Source organism: Peromyscus leucopus, chromosome 3, assembly GCF_004664715.2.
Source record: "Peromyscus leucopus breed LL Stock chromosome 3, UCI_PerLeu_2.1, whole genome shotgun sequence".
NCBI lineage: Eukaryota > Metazoa > Chordata > Mammalia > Rodentia > Cricetidae > Peromyscus > Peromyscus leucopus.
In genome coordinates this window covers 22,614,753-22,638,230 of record NC_051065.1, presented here as the reverse complement: position 1 = coordinate 22,638,230, position 23,478 = coordinate 22,614,753, and the positions used below count along the sequence as shown (strand labels likewise).

The 23,478-nt window shown below is 40.3% G+C and overlaps 1 protein-coding gene across 2 annotated transcripts in view; it reads right to left on the bottom strand.

Moving 5' to 3' along the window:
* Nucleotides 1-1,342: 1,342 nt before the first annotated feature.
* Nucleotides 1,343-23,478, bottom strand: part of Hepacam2 (HEPACAM family member 2) — a 38,868-nt gene continuing 16,732 nt past the window's right edge. Inside the window, exons 4-10 of one of the 2 annotated variants that reach the window (XM_037203520.1) lie at nucleotides 17,223-17,519; nucleotides 11,100-11,225; nucleotides 10,985-11,009; nucleotides 10,863-10,900; nucleotides 9,516-9,589; nucleotides 6,527-6,633; nucleotides 1,343-1,970 (exon numbers count right to left, since the gene is read on the bottom strand). In XM_037203520.1, coding sequence (XP_037059415.1) covers nucleotides 1,967-1,970; nucleotides 6,527-6,633; nucleotides 9,516-9,589; nucleotides 10,863-10,900; nucleotides 10,985-11,009; nucleotides 11,100-11,225; nucleotides 17,223-17,519 — 671 coding nt within the window. In that variant the 3' untranslated portion in view covers nucleotides 1,343-1,966. Of the gene's footprint in view, nucleotides 1,971-6,522; nucleotides 6,634-9,515; nucleotides 9,590-10,862; nucleotides 10,901-10,984; nucleotides 11,010-11,099; nucleotides 11,226-17,222; nucleotides 17,520-23,478 lie in introns of those variants that run through there. The other variant, XM_028869870.2, reaches the window with a different exon arrangement.

Here is a 23,478-nt window from a genome sequence, read left to right as displayed (position 1 = left end):
AGGCAAAAGTTAATTGGATTCGAGATTTTTTCCTATTTCTCCCTCCAGCAGTTCCTTGCTGCTGCTCTGAGTGGAACCAGGCGCTAAGGGATTCTGTCTGTGTGTGAGAGAGAGATACAGAACTGAGAGGAATTACAAGTGATTGGAAAGTGAGTTTGAAAAAAATATTATTTGATATTTCCTTTGGTTTGGGTGAGAAAATCTCGAAAGAAGAACAAAAAAGCTAACTTAGGGACTAGTAAACATGTTTTCTTGGTGCATGCTTGAAAAAAAAAAACGATTTGATTTGGGAATCATGTGTATGCATTACAAGAAAGGGCTGTTTAAGATTTTCTGTGGATTAAAGTGTTTAGGGTTTGGAAAGAGGAAGTCAGAGGTGCCCAGAGCTCACAATCTGCCCTCCTAGTGAGAGATGTATCAGCAGATAAAGCCCCCAGCCCTGCCCCCCAGGAAAAGGGGGCAGGAGACTGAGAAAGGGGAGGTGGCTAGAGCTGAGGCAGTTAGCTGATTGCCAATATGGACAACTGCCCGTGGCCCTTAGCAAAGCACAGGCAGCTGAGATGGCCATTAGGAGAGACACACCTGCATTTGTGTCTTGATCTTGGTGGCATAAAGCAATAGTCACCCAAGAAGGGGAATTCAGTACACCACTTACAACCTCACTTCTGCCTTTCTCCTGCCTCCCCTCGAATCTCTCATCTGGTTCTCTCCACAACATTAGTTTTTGAGTTACATTTGACCTTGTAATCTACACATTTATATGAACTATTAGATACCTTTTCTGGGGCTTGATGGAGTATGTTACACATATGAATAATGTTGGGAAATTCTGAGAGGTTGCTTCTGGAAGGTAAGACAGGAATTTTAATTGTGTGAGGGCCAGTGTTCTGCATACCCAGATGTATGACTATGTTTATGGTGACCATGAATTCATTTTCTAATCAGATAGGGTAGTTCATGTTTTTACTAAGCACAGAAGAAAGGATTTGTGGTAACAAGGATTGACTTTTTCATCAGAAAGATCTGTAAATGTGGCAGAGCTAGAAGACAGAGAAGAACTGTGAGATTCAGTTCTGATTTTACTTTTTCCATATGCCTTTATGAAAATATAAGACAGGAGAAGCATAGTGGTTCACTTCAAATATTTAAAAAAATAAATTACATTAAAATGTTCTTTTCCTGCATAAAGTAGCCAACCATGAGAGAATAGGTTTTGGTTTTTAATAATTTTCCATTTTATTTGCACAATGGAAAATAAGAATAAAAAAATCTTAACTTTTCAATCTGACTTTAAAATAAGACCTTACAATCTAAAGAATCAAGGCTATGTAAAAGCAAAGCAGAACAATCTATTTCAATTTATTCTTTCCTTGAACAAAAATGAAAACGAGACTTTACCAAGCCATTTCCTTAAACATTTTGCCAGTCTTCGCAAAAACACCATTGACAACACAGTTTATTGACAACACAGACTTACTTTTGTGTTAAGCATCCTTAATTGTTTGTGACACAAATAGCAAGAAATCCGTTTGGGGCAGAAGAAGGTGTTTTGCTATCATGACAGTAACGAGCATGTGACAGAACAAAGCTTATCACGAACATGCACAAAGGTCAAGTCTCCGAGTTCGTAGGTGGCACAGGGCAGTGCCAGTGTGGATGAGAGTGGAGCGTAGGTGAGCGCTGACTGGGATGCTGGAAAGCCTTCGCCTACAGAGCGGCTGCGGAGCTCCTTGTCTTCTTCCTCCCAGTCTAACTGATAAGCAGCGTCCACAGAGGAATAGTCCCACCATGTTCCTCGGTCACACAGCCTGTGTGTCAGGAAACCTGCCTGTGAGCTGGCATAGGAACCTCTACTCTGCATTTACAAGTGTGACCGAGGCTGCAGAGGCCTTATTTCTTCACGGATTCCAGATGTTTTCTCTCAGAATATTATTTCACTCCAATATACCATTTTGCTCATGGGATCTCACCTGGTGAAGAGATACATAAATGTATTAAATGTTCTGCAGATTTCTAGGTTTATGGGTAAAGGAACCTTAACTACTTTAATTTGATAGCTGTGAAGATGAAGAATATGAGTGTTTTGAGCTGATTTAAGAAAACTAGATCAATCAATAGTATAAAGGGTAAAAAATAGTTTTGTAGATAATTAAATTTTGGAACTTAAGGTTTAATTATCTAAATGTCTAGTTTTCAAGATAATAATGACCATGGGAGTAGCCAACCACATTTTGATTTGTTTTAAGGCCCACTCTGTGAGACAGAATCCTGGTACTGCTAAAGTAGCCCAGAGTCTGATACTAGATAGCTGATGGGCCTGGGGAAACCTGCTACTGCTATTCTGCTAAAAGAACACAGCGATCAAATGAATCCTAACGATGTATCACTATATCCACACACAGCACATTGTTCAACCCCATCAGAGAAGCTTTCTCTTGCAGCAGATGATAATTAACAAAGACACCCACAACTGGACACTGTACAGAGAGTAGAGACTTTGGGGGAACTCAGCCCTAAATGTGATGTCTTTATCAAACCTGTCCTCTCCTGGCTCAGGGAACTAAGCAGAGCGGGGACAGAAAGATTCTAAGAGCCAGAGGTGGTGGATGATGCCAAGAAAACAGCGTCTTCCAGACACCACAGGACTGATGCACACATGAACTCACAGAGTCTGTCAATGAGCACAAGTTCAAACCAGAAACTGTAGCACCGAGAAGGGGAAGTGGACACAAAGTCTCACCTCTAACCAAGAAGCTCTTTGCAATTGATGTTGGCTGGAAAGGGAAAACCAGTTTTCTCCAATGGTGTGTAAGTGGGGTGTATCAACCACACTCCAGGGCAGGCCCCATGCCCAGGAGTAGTTGGACAACACAAAGCAGACTCCGGATTTTTTTTTTTGTCATATTGATTTTTTATCTTTTTACTTGATCTTTTTGTTTCTGTTGTTTTTTTTTTTTTCAGAGAGAGACAGGGACAGAGAGACAGAGAGAGAGAGAAAGGGAGAAAGAGAGAGAGAGAAAGCATGAATTTGGATGTGTAGGGAGATGGAGAGAATCTAGAAGGAGTTGGAAAGATTATGATCAAAATATATTATGTAAAAAACTGAATAAAAAATTTTGAAAAGATACAAACAACAAAACTTGGGTTTAAAACATACTGGGCCAAGATCATTTAATGGTATCAATGAATAATATTTCAGTAAATGCAACTCTATGTTCAACAAACAAATCATTGAGCTGAGTACTAGCATATGAATAGATCAATTTACTGATTTGTTAAACAGGAGTCCAATTTGTCAACATGTACTAAAAAACAAACAAACAAAAACAGTCTAAGGATCAAAGAATGAAATTACTTAACCAGTTTTCCTACCTTAGAAAAGATTTTCAGTAAAGGTTAGAGAAACCAGTTAGTTAGAATTCTTCCCCTAGAACTAGCTCCTTCACTTTGGAAGAGAGGGATGGGACAGAGCCAACACCTTATATGCTCATTATTAATGAAATTGATACATAGAGAAAACCATAAGCAATCAGAAGACAAAAACCATCTCTGCATCTGCAGGCAACATTTACACTATGAAAGAATTTCCTTTATGAAAGCTCTTTTGTTAAGCAAAAAGGAGTCTACAAAATTACAAAATCCTGAAAAGACTGGGTGTTCTTTAATCCTTCTCATTGGGACACCCCAAAGACTCTGGTAATATTTGTGGATTTATGTAAAGAGGTACAAAATAATTTTTGGTGGAAAATACTTAAAGTATTCTTTTTTTAAAAAAAAAAAATTAGAATAGGTAGCATGAGTCTGTGTTAAAAAGAAAATAAAAGGGCCGGGCGGTAGTGGCGCACGCCTTTAATCCCAGCACTCGGGAGGCAGAGGCAGGCAGATTTCTGTGAGTTCGAGGCCAGCCTGGTCTCCAAAGTGAGTTCCAGGAAAGACGCAAAGCTACACAGAGAAACCCTGTCTCAAAAAACAAAAAAAAAAAGAAAGAAAGAAAGAAAGAAAAGAAAAGTTTTGAAATGTTTGCTTCCTGACTGTATGAGTTAGAAGGAAAAACTTGAAAGGGATAATTTATTACTTGGTGTAGTAGAGATGCTGTTCATGTTCACACCCTTTAAAAAGGAATTGTAGATGGGAGTGGGGTAGTCTTATTGAAATAGAGAGAGAGGGAGGGGCAAACTCAAATGTCAAGGGGAAGAGAAAGCCATTGGAGCACATACAGAGAAACAAAACAAAAGAACAGGTCTCGGAAGACCGGGGCCTCTGAGCGGAGTGGGGGTCTGGGCAGCACAGTGTGGAGGGTGAGCACTGGGACTGGAGTGGCGCAGGACCTGATGTTCTGGGGGTGACTGCATACTCAAGCCCCGAGGCCTCAGGGGCAATTTAAAATAGTTCTTTGCTTGAGAAAGTATTCGCTTTGTTTTCAACCACCAGAAATTGTTTCTGAAATAAACTTTTATCGGACCAAGGATTTTTGAGGATTTTCTCATTTCAGACAGGCATCTGTTTACATAGAACAATTTTTAAAACTATTAGCTTTTTGAGAAGTAAAATTAACTCATTTACTTTATTTTGTATCCTGAAGTTATACCCGCTATATTCACAACTTTACATTCATTTCAGTGTTAGGAGCCTTTCTTAAAAGACAAATCTTAAGTTTCCATTGGTTTGTTAGCATTCTAGTAGTAAAAGTAGATACTTAGAACACAGAGTATATAGAAAAACAAGTAAATTTAAACTGGAGAGATTTTAAAATTATCTTAAAAATTTTTATGTGTGTGTGTATGTGTATGTATGTGATGTATAAATGTGATGTGTAGCCGGGCGGTGGTGGCGCACGCCTTTAATCCCAGCACTTGGGAGGCAGAGGCAGGCAGATCTCTGTGAGTTTGAGGCCAGCCTGGTCTACCAAGTGAGTTCCAGGAAAGGCGCAAAGCTACACAAAGAAACCCTGTCTCGGAAAAACCAAAAATAAATAAATAAATAAATAAATAAATAAATAAATAAATAAATAAATAAATAAATAAATAAATGTGATGTGTTCCTGTGTGTTATCATGCACATTTGGGTGGGTGCATGTGCAAATGTGTGTGTGTGTGTGTGTGTGTGTGTGTGTGTATGCAAGGGGGAAGGTCATCATCAAGTGTCTTTCTCAATTGCTTTTCTGACTTATTTATTTATTTATAAGTAAATAAACAAATATTTATAATAAGTATTTGAGACAAGGTCTCTCTGAACCTGGAGCTTGCTGATGGGCCAGACTGCCTGGCCCACACATTCCTGGGATTTTCCTGTCTCTGGTTCAGGGTGCTTGCTGCTCTACCAGACTTTCTACATGAGTTCTGGGATCCAAACTCAGGCCCTCATGCTCTCGTGGCAAGGACTTTACAAACTGAACCATGCCCCAGCTCTGGGGTAAGTTTTATGTTTATTTTTCACTGGATTCAGTCTTAGAAAATAGACATGATCTCAGGAGTGCTGGATATGGATATGTTAATTAACCTGATTTGATCATTATGCCATGGGCCAAAACATTATATTGTACGCCCTAACTAAGCACAGCTAATACTTATCAATCAAGCTATTTTTCATCTACCTGACTTCACGAGCATTTTCTCTGACGGGGCCCTCCGAAGTTTCTCATCACACATTTAACTCTAAAACAACTGCATTGGCCCTGTGTGTGGGTTCTTTCTCTATCAGATAATTCTCACTGCACCCCTGTACTCTTAGCTGTTATTTTTAATATTCACCCAGAAGTGAGCAGGAATTACAATGTGGGAACTGTTCCATTTGCCAGAGGGGAAGTTCCTGTGTGTGGTTATTGACATTCTTTTCAAAGTCAACAAATGACAGCTAAAGAAAGGGTGGAAGATGATTTGTGGCAGTTAGGCCTGCAGGCAGCTACACACACGTAAACAGAAGTTGATTTCATTATTTCCAAAGACTGTGGGCTTAGCTCCTCCATGGCAGAGAAGAGACAGGTCTTCTAGTAACAGCCTTGAGCTTAACTGGGTAAGTGGATCAGTCGTATGTACCCAGAAATAGTCAGCCTCGAATGGAAAGATGTGCCTGTACCGTTCTCCCCCGGTAGCCTTTTGACAGCCTCATCTTTAGTGACGGAGCATTGTGGCTATAAAACGACGATGGTCACTGCAAAGTCATGAGGATAAGTAAGACGGCTTGAGCCCTGGCCTGACTGAGCCTTTCATACCCAGATGTGGATTTCTCGGAGACACGCTGAACAGGCGAAACATACGCAACAGGCAATTGCAGAACTCTGCTTCTTGTCTACCTGCCCATGTGCATGGCTCTAGGTGATATTTCTATACTTGCCTGTTCCATTTCTCAAAATTATTTTCAAATGAGGATATATCTTGAAGAATTTCACATGTTTTGAAGCTACACTTTCCTGTTTTAGTATTTGGCGGCGGCGGCGGTGGGGAGGGGGTTCCAATAAACCTTCAGGAAAGCAGAAGCTGACCTTTGAGATCCTCCATTGTACCCACCAATGCAGATTCAGACTTACTCCAGATTGTCTTGTTGGGCAGGGATGTGCTGAATAACTTCATAAATGGTTCCGTGGAAATCTTGCCCTGTCACACCATCAGAGGCTGGGGCAGACCTACTTGGCATCTAGAAAACACAGCACATTAAAAGAAAAAACTTAGCCCAAGATTAACTGGAAACATGCCACAGCTTGAGGAGGCCAGAACAGATGAATGAATGTTCACCACCTCTGGAATGTGACTGCCTCCTTGCTACAGTTTCCTGCACTCAGACTATGTTGTTGATTTATTTCAGGAATAGCTTGACAATCCTACCACTTTTTTCATCATTTAAGAAGAAAGCTGGAAACATTGTACAGAAAATAAATAATAGGGAGAAAAGTAGCAAAAAGGGAGATTAAAAAAAAAAAACAGCTTGGCAGCTTAGAATCAGAGAGCACATGTAACTGTTATATTTTATCTTAATTGTTCTTTTGGACATTTTTTTGTCAATCACACATGCAAGCGTGGCCTAACAGAAAGAAAAATGTGAAGTCAAAAGTCCTCATCATATTGCAAGTGATTAAAATGACAGAGTGACGCTTTGGTTTTAATGTTACGGTAACGGCTTTGAAAACTAAAGGCTTGGCTGAACATGGAAGGGAATGTAGTGGATTTGTCTGCTCAACATCATCCTATACTTGGTCGAACTGCATTTTACATGTTTCCTCCCATTCCTCATACTCTGTAGTTGCTTTCTTTCTGTAAGCATTGTCTACTGGATTACTGTCAGCCTGGTATTCCTTCCCTCTCACCCCCCAGTTTAATCGCACGTCTACATATCTTCACATCTCACATCCACACAGCACCCCTAGGATGTGTTTGCTCTGGGCAAGACTGAGGCACACATTCACTTTCCAGTTTGAGCTGCCAGGCTATACTGGGACACCTTTGTTGTATGTGGTTTGGGGAACTTTTCATTCCTCTTCCTAAAGTTCTCATGGGAAGTCCTATGGCCACAGGCCATGATTTCTCTGGTCATTTTATGTTGAGATTTTGATAGCATTTACAATTGAGATTGACTTCACTTTCCTTGGCATGAAAATGGTCAGGGGCTATGGTAGATGCATGCTAACATATATGATATAATGTTAGAACTGTTGAATAAAAACACAGTTGTTAATTTTATGCATTTGTCCTCTGACCAACCCCTGGAAGAAGTGCTAAATTGATAATGAAATGCACAATGGGTAAAGAGAGCAGCAATCCATCTTACATGTACTGTAATAACCAAAGAGGTGGTTTTGGTTTTTAAGATCCGAATAAGTTAGCAATTACATTGATTTCCCTTCTTATTGACAAGTTTGAGATGTTTTCTTTTATTAATTGTTGTTTTCTTCTCATGTTCATTGCCTTGGGCTACCAACCTTCCCAAGTAGATGCCATCCTGGCTTCTCACTCAGCTCCTTCTCCCCATACCACTGTCCTCTTTTCCTCCTCCAGCTGTTCGCTTTGATTTCTCACTTCATCCCCAAAGCACATGGCATGGTCAACTTAGAATGTCAGCGAAATTCTCAGGAGGTTTCTGATTCGATATGAGTATGGTCCCAAATCAAGTTATGCCGTGGGTTACAGAACTAAGCCAAGCCTCAGAGATGCAGCTCAGGGGCATATTTCTCTGCTTCAAGTTCCTGGACACTAAGGTACTTGGAGGCAGCAGGGGCCTCAAATAATACCCCAGTCTGTGTACTGATTAATCACCAGGCTAAATGTAAATTTCTTACATAACTCTCACTCCTTTATAATGAAGTACTAGGAATAAAATGTGTGCATTTTTGAATAAAGAAACTCATTTCAAAACTCAGTATGCCCTTTTAGCTCTTCATCCCACTGCTCTACTCTCTGAAGCTACACCTTAAAAGGGGGTTTATGGCACTGTGGAAGGTCTTTAGTTAACAGATCAACAAATTATTTATTTCGTCGTTTTGGTTGTAGATGTGAAGAGGGAAACACTCCTGTCTAAGATTGAATAGGGCACCACAAAGCCTTTGTCAGGTGTGTCTCCTCTTCATCTGTGACAGTGTGGGTGACTCACCCTCGGGGAGGAGGAAATCCAATCAACTCCTCTCCATTACTCACAGGACATTTCTGAAAGAAAGTCTGTGGCCAGGAAACTCACCGGATGAAGCACACAGGGTGATAGAATGCTTAAAACAAAGGGGCCATTTCCTAATAGCAAATAGGTCTTTGCTAAAAAATGGAAGAAAGAACACCCAGAAGCAAGCAATTCATTTTTGGTTCCATCCAAGTGGACTATTATAGGGGGATAAGGAGACAGAGGAAAAACCTGTCCTTTACAAACCTATGAGTGCTCATGAGCTAATAATTCAGGGACACATCCTGCATGAAACTGATTATTTACAATTTTTTTAAAAAAGAGACTGACTGAAAACAAATGGTTTCAACTGTAAAAGCCCCTACCTTTAAAAATGAGTGCTCCTTTAGGGTAATAGTAAAGATATATACCCATCTGTTATTAGGTTTTTACTCTATGACAACACCCTTATGACAAGCAAGGATGTGACTGAATATCTTTGAAAAGTTATTGAGAGTTAGGGGGCAGAAAGGAAGGAAACTGAGGAATAGAGTGAGTTCTAGAAAGTGAAGGGCTGAGGTCACTGAAACAGCATGAAATAATTTAAGCCAGGGACTCCTGGTCCCCTGTTCTTCTTTTCTCTCTCTAGTCAACCTAGTTACTTCTTTATTCATAGACTATATCCGGTAAAGAGTGTTTATTAAATAGTGTAACCTCCTTATTTGGGTCACGTTTACTGTCTCTATAAAAGAAGAAAAGTAAGAAAAATGCCTTAGCTCCACAAATCTCTGCACGCAGTGAGACCACACTGTGGAATGCAGTGAGGCCCAGTGAAGCCACTGGACATTACTGCCCTCCTCCTTCAACGAATGCTGCTTACACCTCTGGGGAAGCAGAATTCTACTTCTCGGTCAATAGCCACTAGGAAAACCAACCCTGGAAATACCAGACGCATCTGGAAAAGCCACAAATTCGTATATTCCGAAGTCGCCCAGAGCATCTTCATGGCCTGAAAGGAAAAACGACAGACTTAGAGATGCAATGCTCTCCTTTGATATTTAAACATTCATGCTTTTATTTTCATTTCTTAGGAATAGTTGCAGAACTTATCTTCATTGTCTGCTTCAAGTGATATTTGCATGAAACCATTTAATATTCCCTAGTGCCATATGGTCCTATTGGCATTGAATGGTTCGGGGAACAAGTTCTTCTCAAGAGGAAAAAAGAAACTGAAACTGACCAATTATTCTTAAGGTTTGATGTGGATTTTTGTATTCCATTCTTAAATATACAGACAGGATCAGGGATTCAAGAACACTGAGGACTTAGCCTGGAGGTCATAGCAACCCTTGATCCACCCATGATATCTGCTGTGCTGCGATAGATCTAACAGGAACATTAGACAGGAGTAAGGCCAGAAGCTACACAGACACATAAAACCCACTGCAGCACAATGGGAACATTACCCAAGCTTTATCTGGGAAAAGAAGAGGGTGGAGGTGTCTGGGAGGAGCCAGAAGGTCTCGGGACCCTTGCCCTCTGTGACACCCAATTACTGTAGTAAGAGAAAAAGGACTAGATAAGAGGAAGAGCCATTTTCTTTTCTTTCTTTCTTTCTTTCTTTTTTTTTTAAGAGTCACATTAGGCTCTTCACATCATTTTATTTTAATTCTCATAGCAGCTCCAGGAGGAAATTTTTATTCCTGTTATTTAGATAAGGAATTTGAGGTTAAGAAAAATAATTTTCCCAAGGAAAATGTGGCAGATAGAGGACCGAAACCTGGCTCTTGGCGACAGCGCCGTCTGAGCATAAGCTCCAACGTTAACTCCGAACAACCCAGGACAGAGTCAACAACAGTGAGGGTTGGCTGGGGACAAAGGAGCAGCCCTGCCCCGATCACTCCTCCATTTCTTCCTCTCCTTAGGATGGGCTGCCAGAGTCGTACATCCTCCCAAAACTACGAAAGGCTCCCTCTGCTCTTACAGACTAATGATGAGAGGGCTAAGGAGAGAGAATGGAGCAGAACTCATCTTTATTTCTCTGGTCTTCCGTTGCCCTGCTTGTGGAGTTGAGAGTCCTTCCTGAGCTTATCCTACAGACCTGTGTGGCTCACAGAAAACCACCCCAGAGGCAGTACTTAGTAAAGGGGAGACACTGAACAACATAGGGACTGTGAATTCTATTGCAGTCATTTACAAAGCTGTAAATATCCCCAATAAACACCGATGATTAGTTAACACACATTGCTGTGGATAACACTCCTTTCCAGCCTGACCATTACCTGAAAAAGTTTGAGCTTTTCTGTATTCCGACTCTGGTCTGAAAAGATAAGTAGATGTATTAATCAGGCGTTATAATTGAGGGAAGAATTTAAAGTTATTTTCACAGAAACATATACATTACCTGCCTTCTAGCTTCTGCCTTATAGCTAAAAGGAAAAGAGAGGGCAAAACACAGTAAAGTATATTTTTGGAATGTTTCTAAAATGTATTATTATTTTTTTCTAATTTTAACCTACCTTTGTAGGGTTGATATTTTTTCCACAAAAAAAGAAGACACATGGATATAATCAAAAACAGCGATATTCCAGTTATACTTGCTAATGGGGACAGTGATTTTCCTTTTTGTGCAAGCTTCTCCAGCCCTAAAAAATAGTAATAAATTACTATATAATCTGAAATGCTTATGACTGTTATCTACTTTAGTAAGACACCATTGCCTGCTTCTCTCTCTCTCTCTCTCTCTCTCTCTCTCTCTCTCTCTCTCTCTCTCTCTCTCTCTCTCTCATTCTCTCCTTCATCCCCACATGGATGGGACACAGTGATTTAAAACATAATCTCCAAACTCCCTGGGGACATTTGTGCTTGGAGATGTGGCAAGATAACCGGGAAATACTGAGGTCACGTCCTAGTCACAGACAGTTGTTCCTGTCACACTTCTCATTTGTGTTTGCCGTGTCCGTCCCAGCTCACTGTCTCTCCACCCTCGGATGCAGGATGCTCTCCCTGCCTTCAGTCTTGCTGTTTTAATGATTCTGGGAGTGATCTTTCCAGGGACACAGTGGTACCCATTTAAGGATGTGAGAAGAGTGCTTATTTCAAATATACTTTACCAATTTTAACCAATCAAGAAATGCCAGTTCCCAAATAACATGTGCATGCAAGTTTCAATAAAATATTTAAAGTCAGGCCTGCCAGATGGCTTGGCTCAGCTGGTAAAAGCACTCGGTACAAACTTGAAGACCTACCTGAGATTAACACTGCAACCCACTGTGGAAGGAGAAACCCATCTCCTGAAAATCGACCTCCACATGAGCACTGTGGAACATGTGCAGTGCCACACACACACACACACACACACACACACACACACACACACACACACACTCACACACATCACACATCACACAGACACCAATACAATAAAATTTAAAATGTAGAATTCCATCTTGCAACTAAAAGTCACTTTGTTTTGTAGGCCATTCCTTTTATTACTGGAACTGTATTAAGCATGGTGCTAGTAGCTGTAATACACATGCTGAATGCTTACAGCAAACCGAGCTCTGTGCTCAGGATGCATGATCCATAGTCACTGCATCACCTTGGTAATGTTATTAGAGAGCAATTCTATTATCATCTCTTCTGGATGAGGAAGCTGAGTCCTGCAAAAGTCACCTAGGTTATAATGGTGGGGATAATCCCAGGCTTTTAGTATTGCATTCTGCCTCTTTCCAATGCTGTTTGACACAACGTATTGACTGAGGTTGCATTAATATCAGCTGTGGGCTATGATATGCCTAGTCATTTATTAACCTGTGTAGGAGGAAGTAGTTTGTGACCTTTCACAAGCAGCTCTGATATTGATGTGGGAATGACTGGTGGCAGTTGCCTGTCTTCCCCGACTGATGGGGACTGAATTTATGTAATGCCATCTCCGTTGCGGACACAGCCCGGGAATCTGGGTGTCATGAGGAATATAGTGGTAACTCAGGTCTGCAATAAATGCCAAGCCAGCACCTTCTTCTTCCCCCATGGAGTTAAAGTGAGGGGAACCCTTAATCCTCTCCTATTCCCTCTATGGGGCTATCTAAAATCCTCTTGATTTCCCCTGTAGAATACTGTCATTTAAAAATGTCTCATCTTTTTCTTTCGACTGTGGCATAGCTGGCAAACTCCAGATCCTAGTAGACAGGTTATGGAAACCATGCTATCCCCTCTAATCTGACCACGCACTGCTGTTCTCATGACCTCTTTAAGTCTGAGACAGGGACGGCTCCTATCACGAAAAATTCTGTGCCCTTTTGGGGTCTCTGTGATCCTTTTGACTCTCCACCAATGTTTATATTAATACCCTGCTTGTTCGTTAGTGATGCGAGTGATCTCTCTGCTGACCTGGATTTTAATCACACATTTATCTGAAGTCTAATTTTGTCACATCATGGTTGAATGTCACCATAGGTTAACTCACCAGTGTCGAAGCATTCTGTTGAAAGGATCATCTCCCTTTGGGAGACATATTTCCCCTAGGCTAGTACCAAGGCCCTAGCTTCTTCTTTCTTTTGTCATGAGACTCTGGGAAAATTCCAATTAAAAAAGATTTTATTATTATTATTATTATTTGTGTGTGTGTGTGTGTGTGTGTGTGTGTGTGTGTGTGTGTGTGTGTATTCCACTTCTGTGCAAGGGTCTGTGGAGGCCAGTAAAGACCATCAGATTTCCTGGATCTGGAGTTACAAGCAGTTGTGAACTCTCTGATCTGATCTGAATTTGGGTCCGCTGGAAGAGCAGCAAGTATTCTTAACAGCCAAATCATCTCTCCAGCCCCAGAAAGTTCCAAGTTTTAACACCAAACTTCAAATGTTTCAGCCTTTTCACCTCACAACAGCCACACTGTTAAAATTCAGAACCTCTAAACATAATTAAGTGCTAACTTATTTGATTATTCAGAAAAACATTTTAGTATACTTTGGGATGTTTTTAAATTTCTTCTTAAAATAAAAATATGTCAATGATGACTGTTTCAAACTATACTTGATTCACTCTGGCATCCACTTTTGTCAAGTGCTTCTATGATTCTTAAACCTGGCAAGAGGTTTAATACAAAATAATTGACTGTCTTATCCTAAGACACAAAGGACACATATTCCTGTCCTCCATTTTTAACTTCTCCTTCCTTCGACAAGGCATTCAATTTGTCGACTCTCTTCCACAGAGGGTCACAACCTTCCCATTCCTCCTCCTCCTCGTCTCTTTTGACTTCTTCCTTGCTGCCCTCTCATGGCCTCCCGTTGGCTTCTACTCTTCTGCGATCAGAGACCCACCTTGTTGGGACCAATCCCTGGGATCCAAAAGCCTGGCTGCAGTGAAGGCCAGCATCCTCTCCACAGATCCTTTTCTGAAAACAAATGATCTTTCTTCATCCTTCATCTAAAGAGCTATAGGTCTCTGCTCTTGTTCCTGTCTCTCCATCTAGAATACACATCTAAGGGCACCATTGCTGCAGTCTCAGCCCTAGACAAGGGTGCTTTTGGATAAATGAGCTTCTAGAACTCTGCCTTGAAAATAGAACAGTAGGGAAATTCTAGTCTTATTGCCTGGGGAGTATATCGGGACCTGCAATGCAGGTCTGAGTACTTGGAGGAGCTCCCTTCTCTCCTTTCAGAGTTTATGTTACTCGTTTGTGTATCACATACCATCCTTCCCACTAGTTAAACACGATGGACTCATTTACCAAAGCCGGAGTGCAAATGATATTTGCTCCCTCCTTAGGCAAACAAATAAAATGGAATAACATGTTAAGTGTAAATATAGGTGAGAGGTGTGGTATCCATGGTATCGCTACCCTGCTGTTTGAGGCTGCACTCCACACAGGACAGCCATATGCTACATAGGCAGTGTGTCTATTTCTAGATGGGAATGGAGCCCCGAGAACTCTTCCATCCAATCTGTTCACTAATTATGGCAGCTGCCTCATGTCCCTGTGGAGATGAAGATGCCATACTGGGCTGTGTTACCTCCACACTCTTCATGGCCCCACTTGACAGATATTCTGTGGTAGGTTCTCAAGCAGCTATCATCAAAGGTCTCAGGATCTAGAAGTCAAGGTTAAGGTTGTATCTCAATCTGTATCTTAACTGACCCAAAGTTGAGAGACTTGTAGCTAAATAGGGGAAATTAACCGTTTTTTCTTTCTATCTCATGTTCTTTCTTACTTTTTAATGAAAAGATTCGAATTATAATTTTGGAATGATTGATTTATCCACATTACATATAAATCTAAAACACACATATTAAAGATACTTCTTAAACCATGTCCACATGTCCTTAGGGAATTGTGATTATACACTTGAATATCTTCATTAAATACAAAACTTTACATTCCAAGTTGATGGCTACATTCATACACACACACACACACACACACACACACACACACACACACACATATATATGTCACAGTTGTAATTTAGGTTCAGTTAATACTTTAAAATATGGATAGCGGTATCCAAAGAAGTCCTTAATTAAGGTAGAAAATTACTACTTTCAAATATAAATGCTAATTTGTTATTTTCTAATGCCTATTATTTCCTTGAAAAAAATTGACATTATTTTTGGCTATAGATATTTCACTGTTTCTCATAAGTAGGAAAGAGTATATCTTGTGGACAAAGTATTTGCATATTTATGCATTAAATTAGCTGAGAAAATTATTCAAAGAAAACTACCTTGAATATAGATATCCGTATTTTAAAGTATTTACTGAACACAAATCACTACTGTCACACACACACACACACACACACACACACACACACACACTGCTTTATACTCATGATCTTATATATATTGATTAAAAGGACAACATTCACACAAATAGTTTAATGACCTAAAAAGAATAGAATTTTTAAGATCATTAAAAAGGAAGGCTTTGAATTCAGATGCTATTTTGCCATGCATTTGCAGTATGACTCTGCCAATTGCCTCTGTTTTCTTTAGATATCTGCACTGAGTCACAGAAAGGTCAATTAATCATATCTCAAATTAGATGTGAATCACAGCCCGCAGAGGTGGAAGTCCCCATCTGCCTCGCTTCACACAGGCTGAAGACAGAGAGCTAATTGTCACATTCTCTAGCTTTCCTCTCCTTAACTGAAAGTCGCCAATAACTTTTGATTATTTCCTGGCCTGGCTATTTTCTTTCCATGTCTGTGACCCTGGAATCATCTTTGACCCCCTTTTCCTTTCTCCTCTACATCTTATTGACGAGACTTCAAAGCAGTTATATAGTTTTGCCTCATTAAAAATAAAGAGATTCATCTATTTCCTGCAAGTTGCCTCTGGAGACATAAAACTTCAACTTGACTCTAGAAAATCTTAAACACAAACATCTCACTCTTACAAATGATTTCAAATTCCCTACAAGTCTTAATATAGCTTGTTTGTCAGAATGAATTTTCTATCTGTGTTCAGATGACCTTGTAAGCAATGGTCATGTGTGTCAGTTTGTGTGTGTTTAATCTGTATTGCAGAAATCCATTCATTTTGAAACAGAAACATTGAACACATCACATCCGCACTAGTGATTTTCTTCCTCTTTTTACTGTTGTTGGAGTCAAAGCTCTGTGAACATTGAAGACTGGGAAACAGCTATGGAGACCACAATGAGGCCGCTAATGTTGACAATCCTGGATCACTCTGAAAATCAGCACCTGTTCTCCTTATTTACTGCAATAACAAATGCTAGTCTGTGTTCAGGTCAAACAGGTTTTTGAGACTTTGCTAAAGACAATTACCTGACAGGAAGACTGTAGCTGTCTTTGGTAATAAGATCTCAGTCAAATACCCGGGGCTTCTGATATTATGAACACTTCCTGGCTGAGTATTAATGCAGAAAGTTTAAGAAGTGGGGAAGTAAGTCTCAACTGTAATATACTACTCCATAGTATATCTGTATTTTCACTTGCACTGAGTAAAAAGAACAAGTCTAACATGATACCACCAAACATGGATCCCACCAAACAATCCCATATATGCTTTGGTACACACACACACACACACACACACACACACACACACACACACACTCACTCACTCACTCACTCACTCACTCACTCACTCACTCACAGCTTGTTTTAAACTGAGTTTCAGTTAGCTACATGATGAAAAGCTGGTTGAGTCTATAAAAATATAGTAAATTATAAGGCAAAAGATGTTCTTTAGTTGTCTGTATGTTTGACATATTACATTTTGATCAGGGATTGAAGAGGAACCAATGAAGACCAAGGAACAAATGGAAAACCAAGACCCCAACTCATCCCTATTTGTCCTTCTAACCCAACATAACAATACACATAAACTCTTAACTGAGAAGTCTGTTCCTTTTATGTCCCTGCTTGTAAAATAAGGAAAGCAATAACACATACTTAGAGGTAATTTACTGACTCTTCATAGCTCCCCAAAAGCTATCATTTGAATTTCCCTATATTTTGTTTTTTTATTCTTCAAGCCTCATGGCTTAGTGAATTGAGAAAAGAGACTGTTCAAACAACAGCAAAATTCTGTTCTCTTCTCCATAGGCATTTGGGAAATCGAGGCTGGCGTGCTTTTGTGTTTTATAAAGGGTTGACCTTTCACACACTTACCTACGGAAGTGATGATGATGGTGAAATGAGTTTCATCGCGCCTTCCAGTTACATTGTTGTAAGCACAGCACACGTAGTCAGTGGTCTTCTGGGCCACTTTCTCAGATGCAACTTCTAAACGAGGCCCATGTTTAATGACATACGTTGTATTGTCAGACCTTCGGATCCAGGAGTAGGTGTTGGGGGGATAAGAATCAGCAGAACAATCAAACAGGATGGCTTCTCCTAGGTCAACAGTGAACACTTCTCCCACTTTTAGCCCTTTGTCAGAATTAACTTGAAGTCCGTAAGGTCCATCTGTATAAAGCAAAAAGAGATGGGGAGTGTGTGTCATATAAACAATCACAGCACAGTTTCAGGGCTTGAAGAGCTTAGAGTCAGTTTACTTTCTTTAAAGTCTTCATGCGGACTTGACAAAATACATCCTCATTCAAATCCCCGATTAGATCTCTCTCTGTTTTATTCTGATACTTGCAAAAATGCAAAGTACTTGATTGGACATGTTTGTGATAGTTAAAGCCTGAAACTTAACTTGCAGATTTACAGACACTGCCATCATCAATGTGGGGCTAAGCTTTTTCAGTGCCGTATTGATAAATGCACACTGTTGCTAGGCAACCTCTGTCTTTCTGGAATAGGAATTACACTTGAAAATACTTTTACAACAAATAGATACTACTTTCTCATTGGCAAGCATACTCTGAGAAGTGTCTGTTTTTCCTCTTAATGCTAGGTCATGCAAATATTTATTGAAGACAGAGTTTCAGACGGAACACAGATTTGTGCAAATAGGCAGAGATGTGTTTCAGATTTTCTTAAGATTTTAACATATTAAAAAATCCTTTAAAGCTTCAGATTTCATGTGGAATACACACACACACTCACACATTACACACACACACCACACTCACACAACACTCACACACCTATACACACATTCACATTACATACTCACACACTCCACACACACTCTATGCATACATACACACACACTTACACACACACATACACACACACACTCATTGACACATCTGTGTCATTAACAGATAGTCACTGAAAAATTAAAAAACTATTAAACCGTGGCTATTTGACGGTGTTTTCCCACACAGTTCCACACCTATGACAACCCCAGATGAAGACACGTGATACATGGCTTCTCGTAGAGAATAAGAACAATATTAAAGATACTTCCCAGATACAAAGTTTCTCCTCTAGTCTAAGTCATTTTGGACATGGCTACACTGACTTTTCACTTCACATTAACTGACACTCACTAGACACTGGCCGTGGGAAGGGACTCTTTGTAATCAGACATATAGCATACATTTTATCCTGAAAAAACTTCATGAGACAGATGTTATTATTCTCACTATAATGTTTTTAAATGTAATTTCCCATAGCCACATATCTGTTAGATAGCAGCATTAAGACACTTTAAGCAATGAGGTTTATGTTATATAATTTTTCTATGTCAGAAGATTGTTGGTTAACCATTTTGTTTTATGATAAATTACTGCCTCATATAATTACATAATTAGTCAAACAACCATTTAATAAACAAATGTTTGAGAGATAATAAGTATAAAATAATTTGTAATTATATATTTAGGAATATATGTGTATATTTGTGACCATTAGAAAAACAGGCCATGAATTTGAGGAGAGATCAAGGAGGTGCATGGAAGAGGTTGGAGGTAGGAAAGTAAAAGGGGAAATAATGTAATTATAAAAATTAAAATATATTTAGTACACAAAAGGCATAAACAATTTGCATTGCTAAGGAATTTACAAACTGGATAAAATCCTCAGTATTTTCGTTTTTTTAAATAACTGTCTCTAAATGTATAATTGTGTGGATGAAAGGACTAGATTTTAGGGTAACATTTTTCTCATTCATGAATTAAGTGTTCTTTAGAACTGCTGGTGGGAATGCAAGCTTGTACAACCACTTTGGAAATCAATATGGCGCTTTCTTAGAAAATTGGGAATCAATCTCCCCCAAGATCCAGCTATACCACTCTTGGGCATATACCCAAGAAATGCTCAATCATACCACAAGAGCACTTGCTCAGCTTTGTTTATATCAGCATTGTTTGTAATAGCCAAAACCTGGAAACAACCTAGATGCCCTTCAACTGAAGAATGGATAAATAAATTGTGGCACATATACACAATGGAATACTACTCAGCAGAGAAAAACAATGACATCATGAGGTTTGCAGGCAAATGGATGGATCTAGAACAAATCATCCTGAGTGAGGTAACCCAGACTCAGAAAGACAAATATGGTATGTACTCACATATAGGAGGATACTAGATGTGGAACAAGGATGATTGGACTGCTACTCACATCACCACTGAGGCTACCTGGAAAACAGGACCCTAAGAAAGACACGGGGATCACCCAATGACAGAGAAGTGGATGAGATCTACATGAACAGCCTGGACATGAGTGGGAGCGATGAACGGCGAGGGTCGAGGGAAAGAGAGCGGAAGATCCCAGCTGGATCAAGAACAGAGAGGGAGAACAAGGAATAGGAAACCATGGTAAATGAAGACCACATGAGAAAAGGAAGAAACAAAGTGCTAAAGAGACCCACAGAAATCCACAAAGATACCCCCACAAAAGACTGCTGGCAATGGCCGAGAGACAGCCGGGACTGACCTACTCTGGTGATGGGATGGCCAAACACCCTAATAGTTGTGCCAGAAACCCCATTCAAGTACTGAGGAATCTGGATGCAGACATCCATGGCTAGGCCCTGGGTGGAGCGCTGGGAGTCTAATTAGTGAGAAAGAGGAGGGTTTATATGAGCGAGAATTGTTGAGGCCAAGGTTGGATAAAGCACAGGGACAAATAGCCAAACGAAGGGAAACACATGAACTATGAACCAAGGGCTGGGGGCGGGCAGCTGGATCAGGCCCTCTGAATAGGTGAGACAGTTGATTGGCTTGATCTGTTTGGGAGGCATCTAGGCAGTGGTACCAGGTCCTGGGCTCACTGCATGAGATAGTTGTTTGAAACCTGGGACTTATACAGGGACGCTTGGCTCAATCTGGGAGGAGGGGAATGGACCTGCCTGGACTGAGTCTATCAGGTTGATCTCAGTCCTCGGGGGTGGCCTTGATCTGGAGGTGGTGGGAAAGGGGGGTGGGCTGGGGGAAGGGGAGGGGCCAGGAAGGGGGAGAACAAGGAAATCTGTGGCTGTTATGTAGAACTGAATAGTATTGTAAAATAAAATAAATAAGTAAATAAAAATGGTGCAGCAGTAAAGAAAAAAAAAGAAGTTATTTATAGTTTTGAGATCTCTTCATCTTTTAATATAAAAATATGAGAAACTGCCAACATTATTTATGCCTTTGAAATTATGAAAAAATTCTTTATGTTACACTCTAGCATTTGGGGCAAGCTGACCTTAATTAAGTTTGTAGATCCTCAGAGTGATTCTCCACTGTGCCATAATTTTTTGATCCATCTACCATTGTGAAGACGAGTTTCATAAGATATAACAGAACTGGAAACACTACTTTATAGATTATGTTTAGTTATATAGCATGTCTTCTTTCTGAAGAGATAGGAAAATGTGAAGTGTCCCCATAGCATTATATTACTATAGTTATACCAGTAAACCTCTTATTAGAAAGAAAGCTGAAGCCAGCTTAGTCAGCTCTTAGTATCCTGAAATATTGGTTTACAGGGCCCACTCTGGATACACAAATCGGTAGATGCTGAAGTCACGTATAGAAGATGGTATACTAATTGTATATTATTTACATATATCCCCCTGTAAAATGTAAACTTGCCTAGATTACTTATGACACTGAATACAATGTAAATGTTCTGCAAATAGTTGTTATGCTTCATTCTCTAGGGGATGATGTGAAAAAACCATGTGTGTGTGTTCAGTACAGGTGCAATGTGGGAGTCTAGCTCCCACCTTTTGAAGGATTCTTGGGTGGAGGAGAGAGAAATGAGGAAATATTAGGTAGAAAGATAGGCCTAGACAACGAGGAGAAAGACAGACACAGGATAGCTTCAGGAGGGCCCTGGGTCAATATCCAGCCACCCAGAGGTTTATTCAAAAGGGCTTTTAAAATATGCCAAAGGGAGAGGCAAAAGATCTCTATCTTGCAAGATCAAAGCACAAGATCATACAGTCAAGTGTAGACTCTTCCAAATACCTGGTAAACACATCTGTGGCCAAATCATCTCCTTGTGCAGCCCTGCTGGGTGAAGCAAGCTCAGATTCTCTGACTCTAAGTAATTTGGGCCCACACAGTGCAATTTTTTCAGTATTTCAATTTGACTTTGGCTATGTCTGATGATGTAAAATACGTAGATGTGGAGTGCTGGCTTACCTCAAATTGAAAGCAATTGGAGGATGGAGATAGATGATTATAATGAGAAAGCCTGGATGCCTGTTTCTGTGAGTGACCTAGGGTTCGCCACACTGCCCTCTCCCAGGCTGTGTCTTGGGACAAGTCACTGTGACAAGGGACTAAGAACAGTGACACTCAGCCTCTTATCCTGAGCTTGGCTGAGGAGTGAGCAGTATGTCAGGAATGAAAAGTTGCTTTTACCGACTCAGAAAAAAAATCAACATCAAGGTGTTCTTATGCACAGTACTGTTCTAGGCATCACAGGAGGAACTGGGATGTTGAAAAAATGGCTCCCTAGACTATGTCTCCTTCTCTGTGCTGCAGCAGGGGCTCTTCCTTCCTGCTGCCAGCACTGATGAGACGTAAGACAGTGTAGCCAGGGGCCACTAACTGCTTCACGTGGAAGAAAAGCAACGGAAGGAATGTGTGTGGTTTGGAAGCTCAGGAGACCTATGTTCCTGTGCACCATCTGAAATCTGAGAACCATTGTAGAGCAGAGCAATGCAGATTTGAGAAGGAACACAAGAGTGATCATTAAAATAGGTCTTTCTGTTTGGACCCCTGTGTTCCCACTGCCTTTCAGGGTTTACAGAATATGCCTATAAACACATGTGAGTGACGGTGGTGCCTTTCAAAGTGTACTGGTGTTCTTCCTGGGAGGAACTCCCCCTGGGAATTGTCTTAAGATCTTGCAATATATTTGAGTATTCCCACAGATAGCATTTCTCTAATCTTGGAGGGTGGGTTGACTCTGTAGAGGAAGTCCATGTGTAGAGCCATGGTTAGGTGAGTAAGGTCAATAATTTAATAAAATAACTAGCTTTAAATAAAATATACTTTGAAAGGAGAGAATCTTATTATGCAGCTTTCTTCTCTCCTCATGTCTGTTGATTTTGCTACTTCCTTATTTGTTGGGTTTCACGGTTGGCATCATCTTTTCTCTTTGTCTTAACATATGCCATATCTGAAGATGTTTTTAACATATCCCCAGAGTCAGCTTCACATCTCTTAACCCTCTGTGCACCCTCCTTGCCAAGCATTTCTTCCAGTTCTTGAAAACTAATACTTTGAGGCATTTGAATTCATTACTTCTGATATAATTTTATAAAATTTATATTTTATCTGATTATAAAAAGGAAATGCATGTTTATTGCAAAAAATCATAAAAGAGTGTAGCATGAATCTTAAAAGGTCTTATTAATAAAAACAAACTTGGGAGCCAGGTATTGGGGTGAATGCTGAAAGATCAGAGAACCAGAACAAACCACAGTCTCACCTCGCCAATTACTCAGCTGATCCTGTTTCCTCAGACTGGAAGCCTCTGAGTCCTCATCCAGAATGAATCTCAGCTGAACTGTTGCTCAAAAGCCTAAAAGCTTAACCAGGCTAGTTCCTGGTCCTCATACCTTATATATCTTTCTTCTTCCTGCCATCACTTCCTGAGATTAAAGGCGTGAGTCACCATGCCTGGCTGTTTCCAGTGTGGCTTTGAACTCACAGAGACCCAGAAGGATCTCTGCCTCTGGAGTGCTAGAATTAAAGGTGCGTGTGCCACCATTTTCTGGCCTCTATGTGTATCTAGTGGCTGTTCTAAGCCAGATAAGTTTATTAGGATGCACAATATTTTGGGGAACACAATATCACCACAATAGAGAATCACACCAATGAAAAGCTATCTTTAATTTCCTAGAGACCCAACATCTGTACAATCATCCCTTTCTCTAGTTACATCTCTCTCTTTCCCATTATTCTCTTCCACCTCCTCTTTTCTGCTACTCCTATTCCTCTCACCCCTTTCTCTGTGGCTGTGTTTGGGTCTGTGTTCATTTCTTTCTCTGTGTTCCTTCCTCTTACACACACAGGCATCCACTTCATC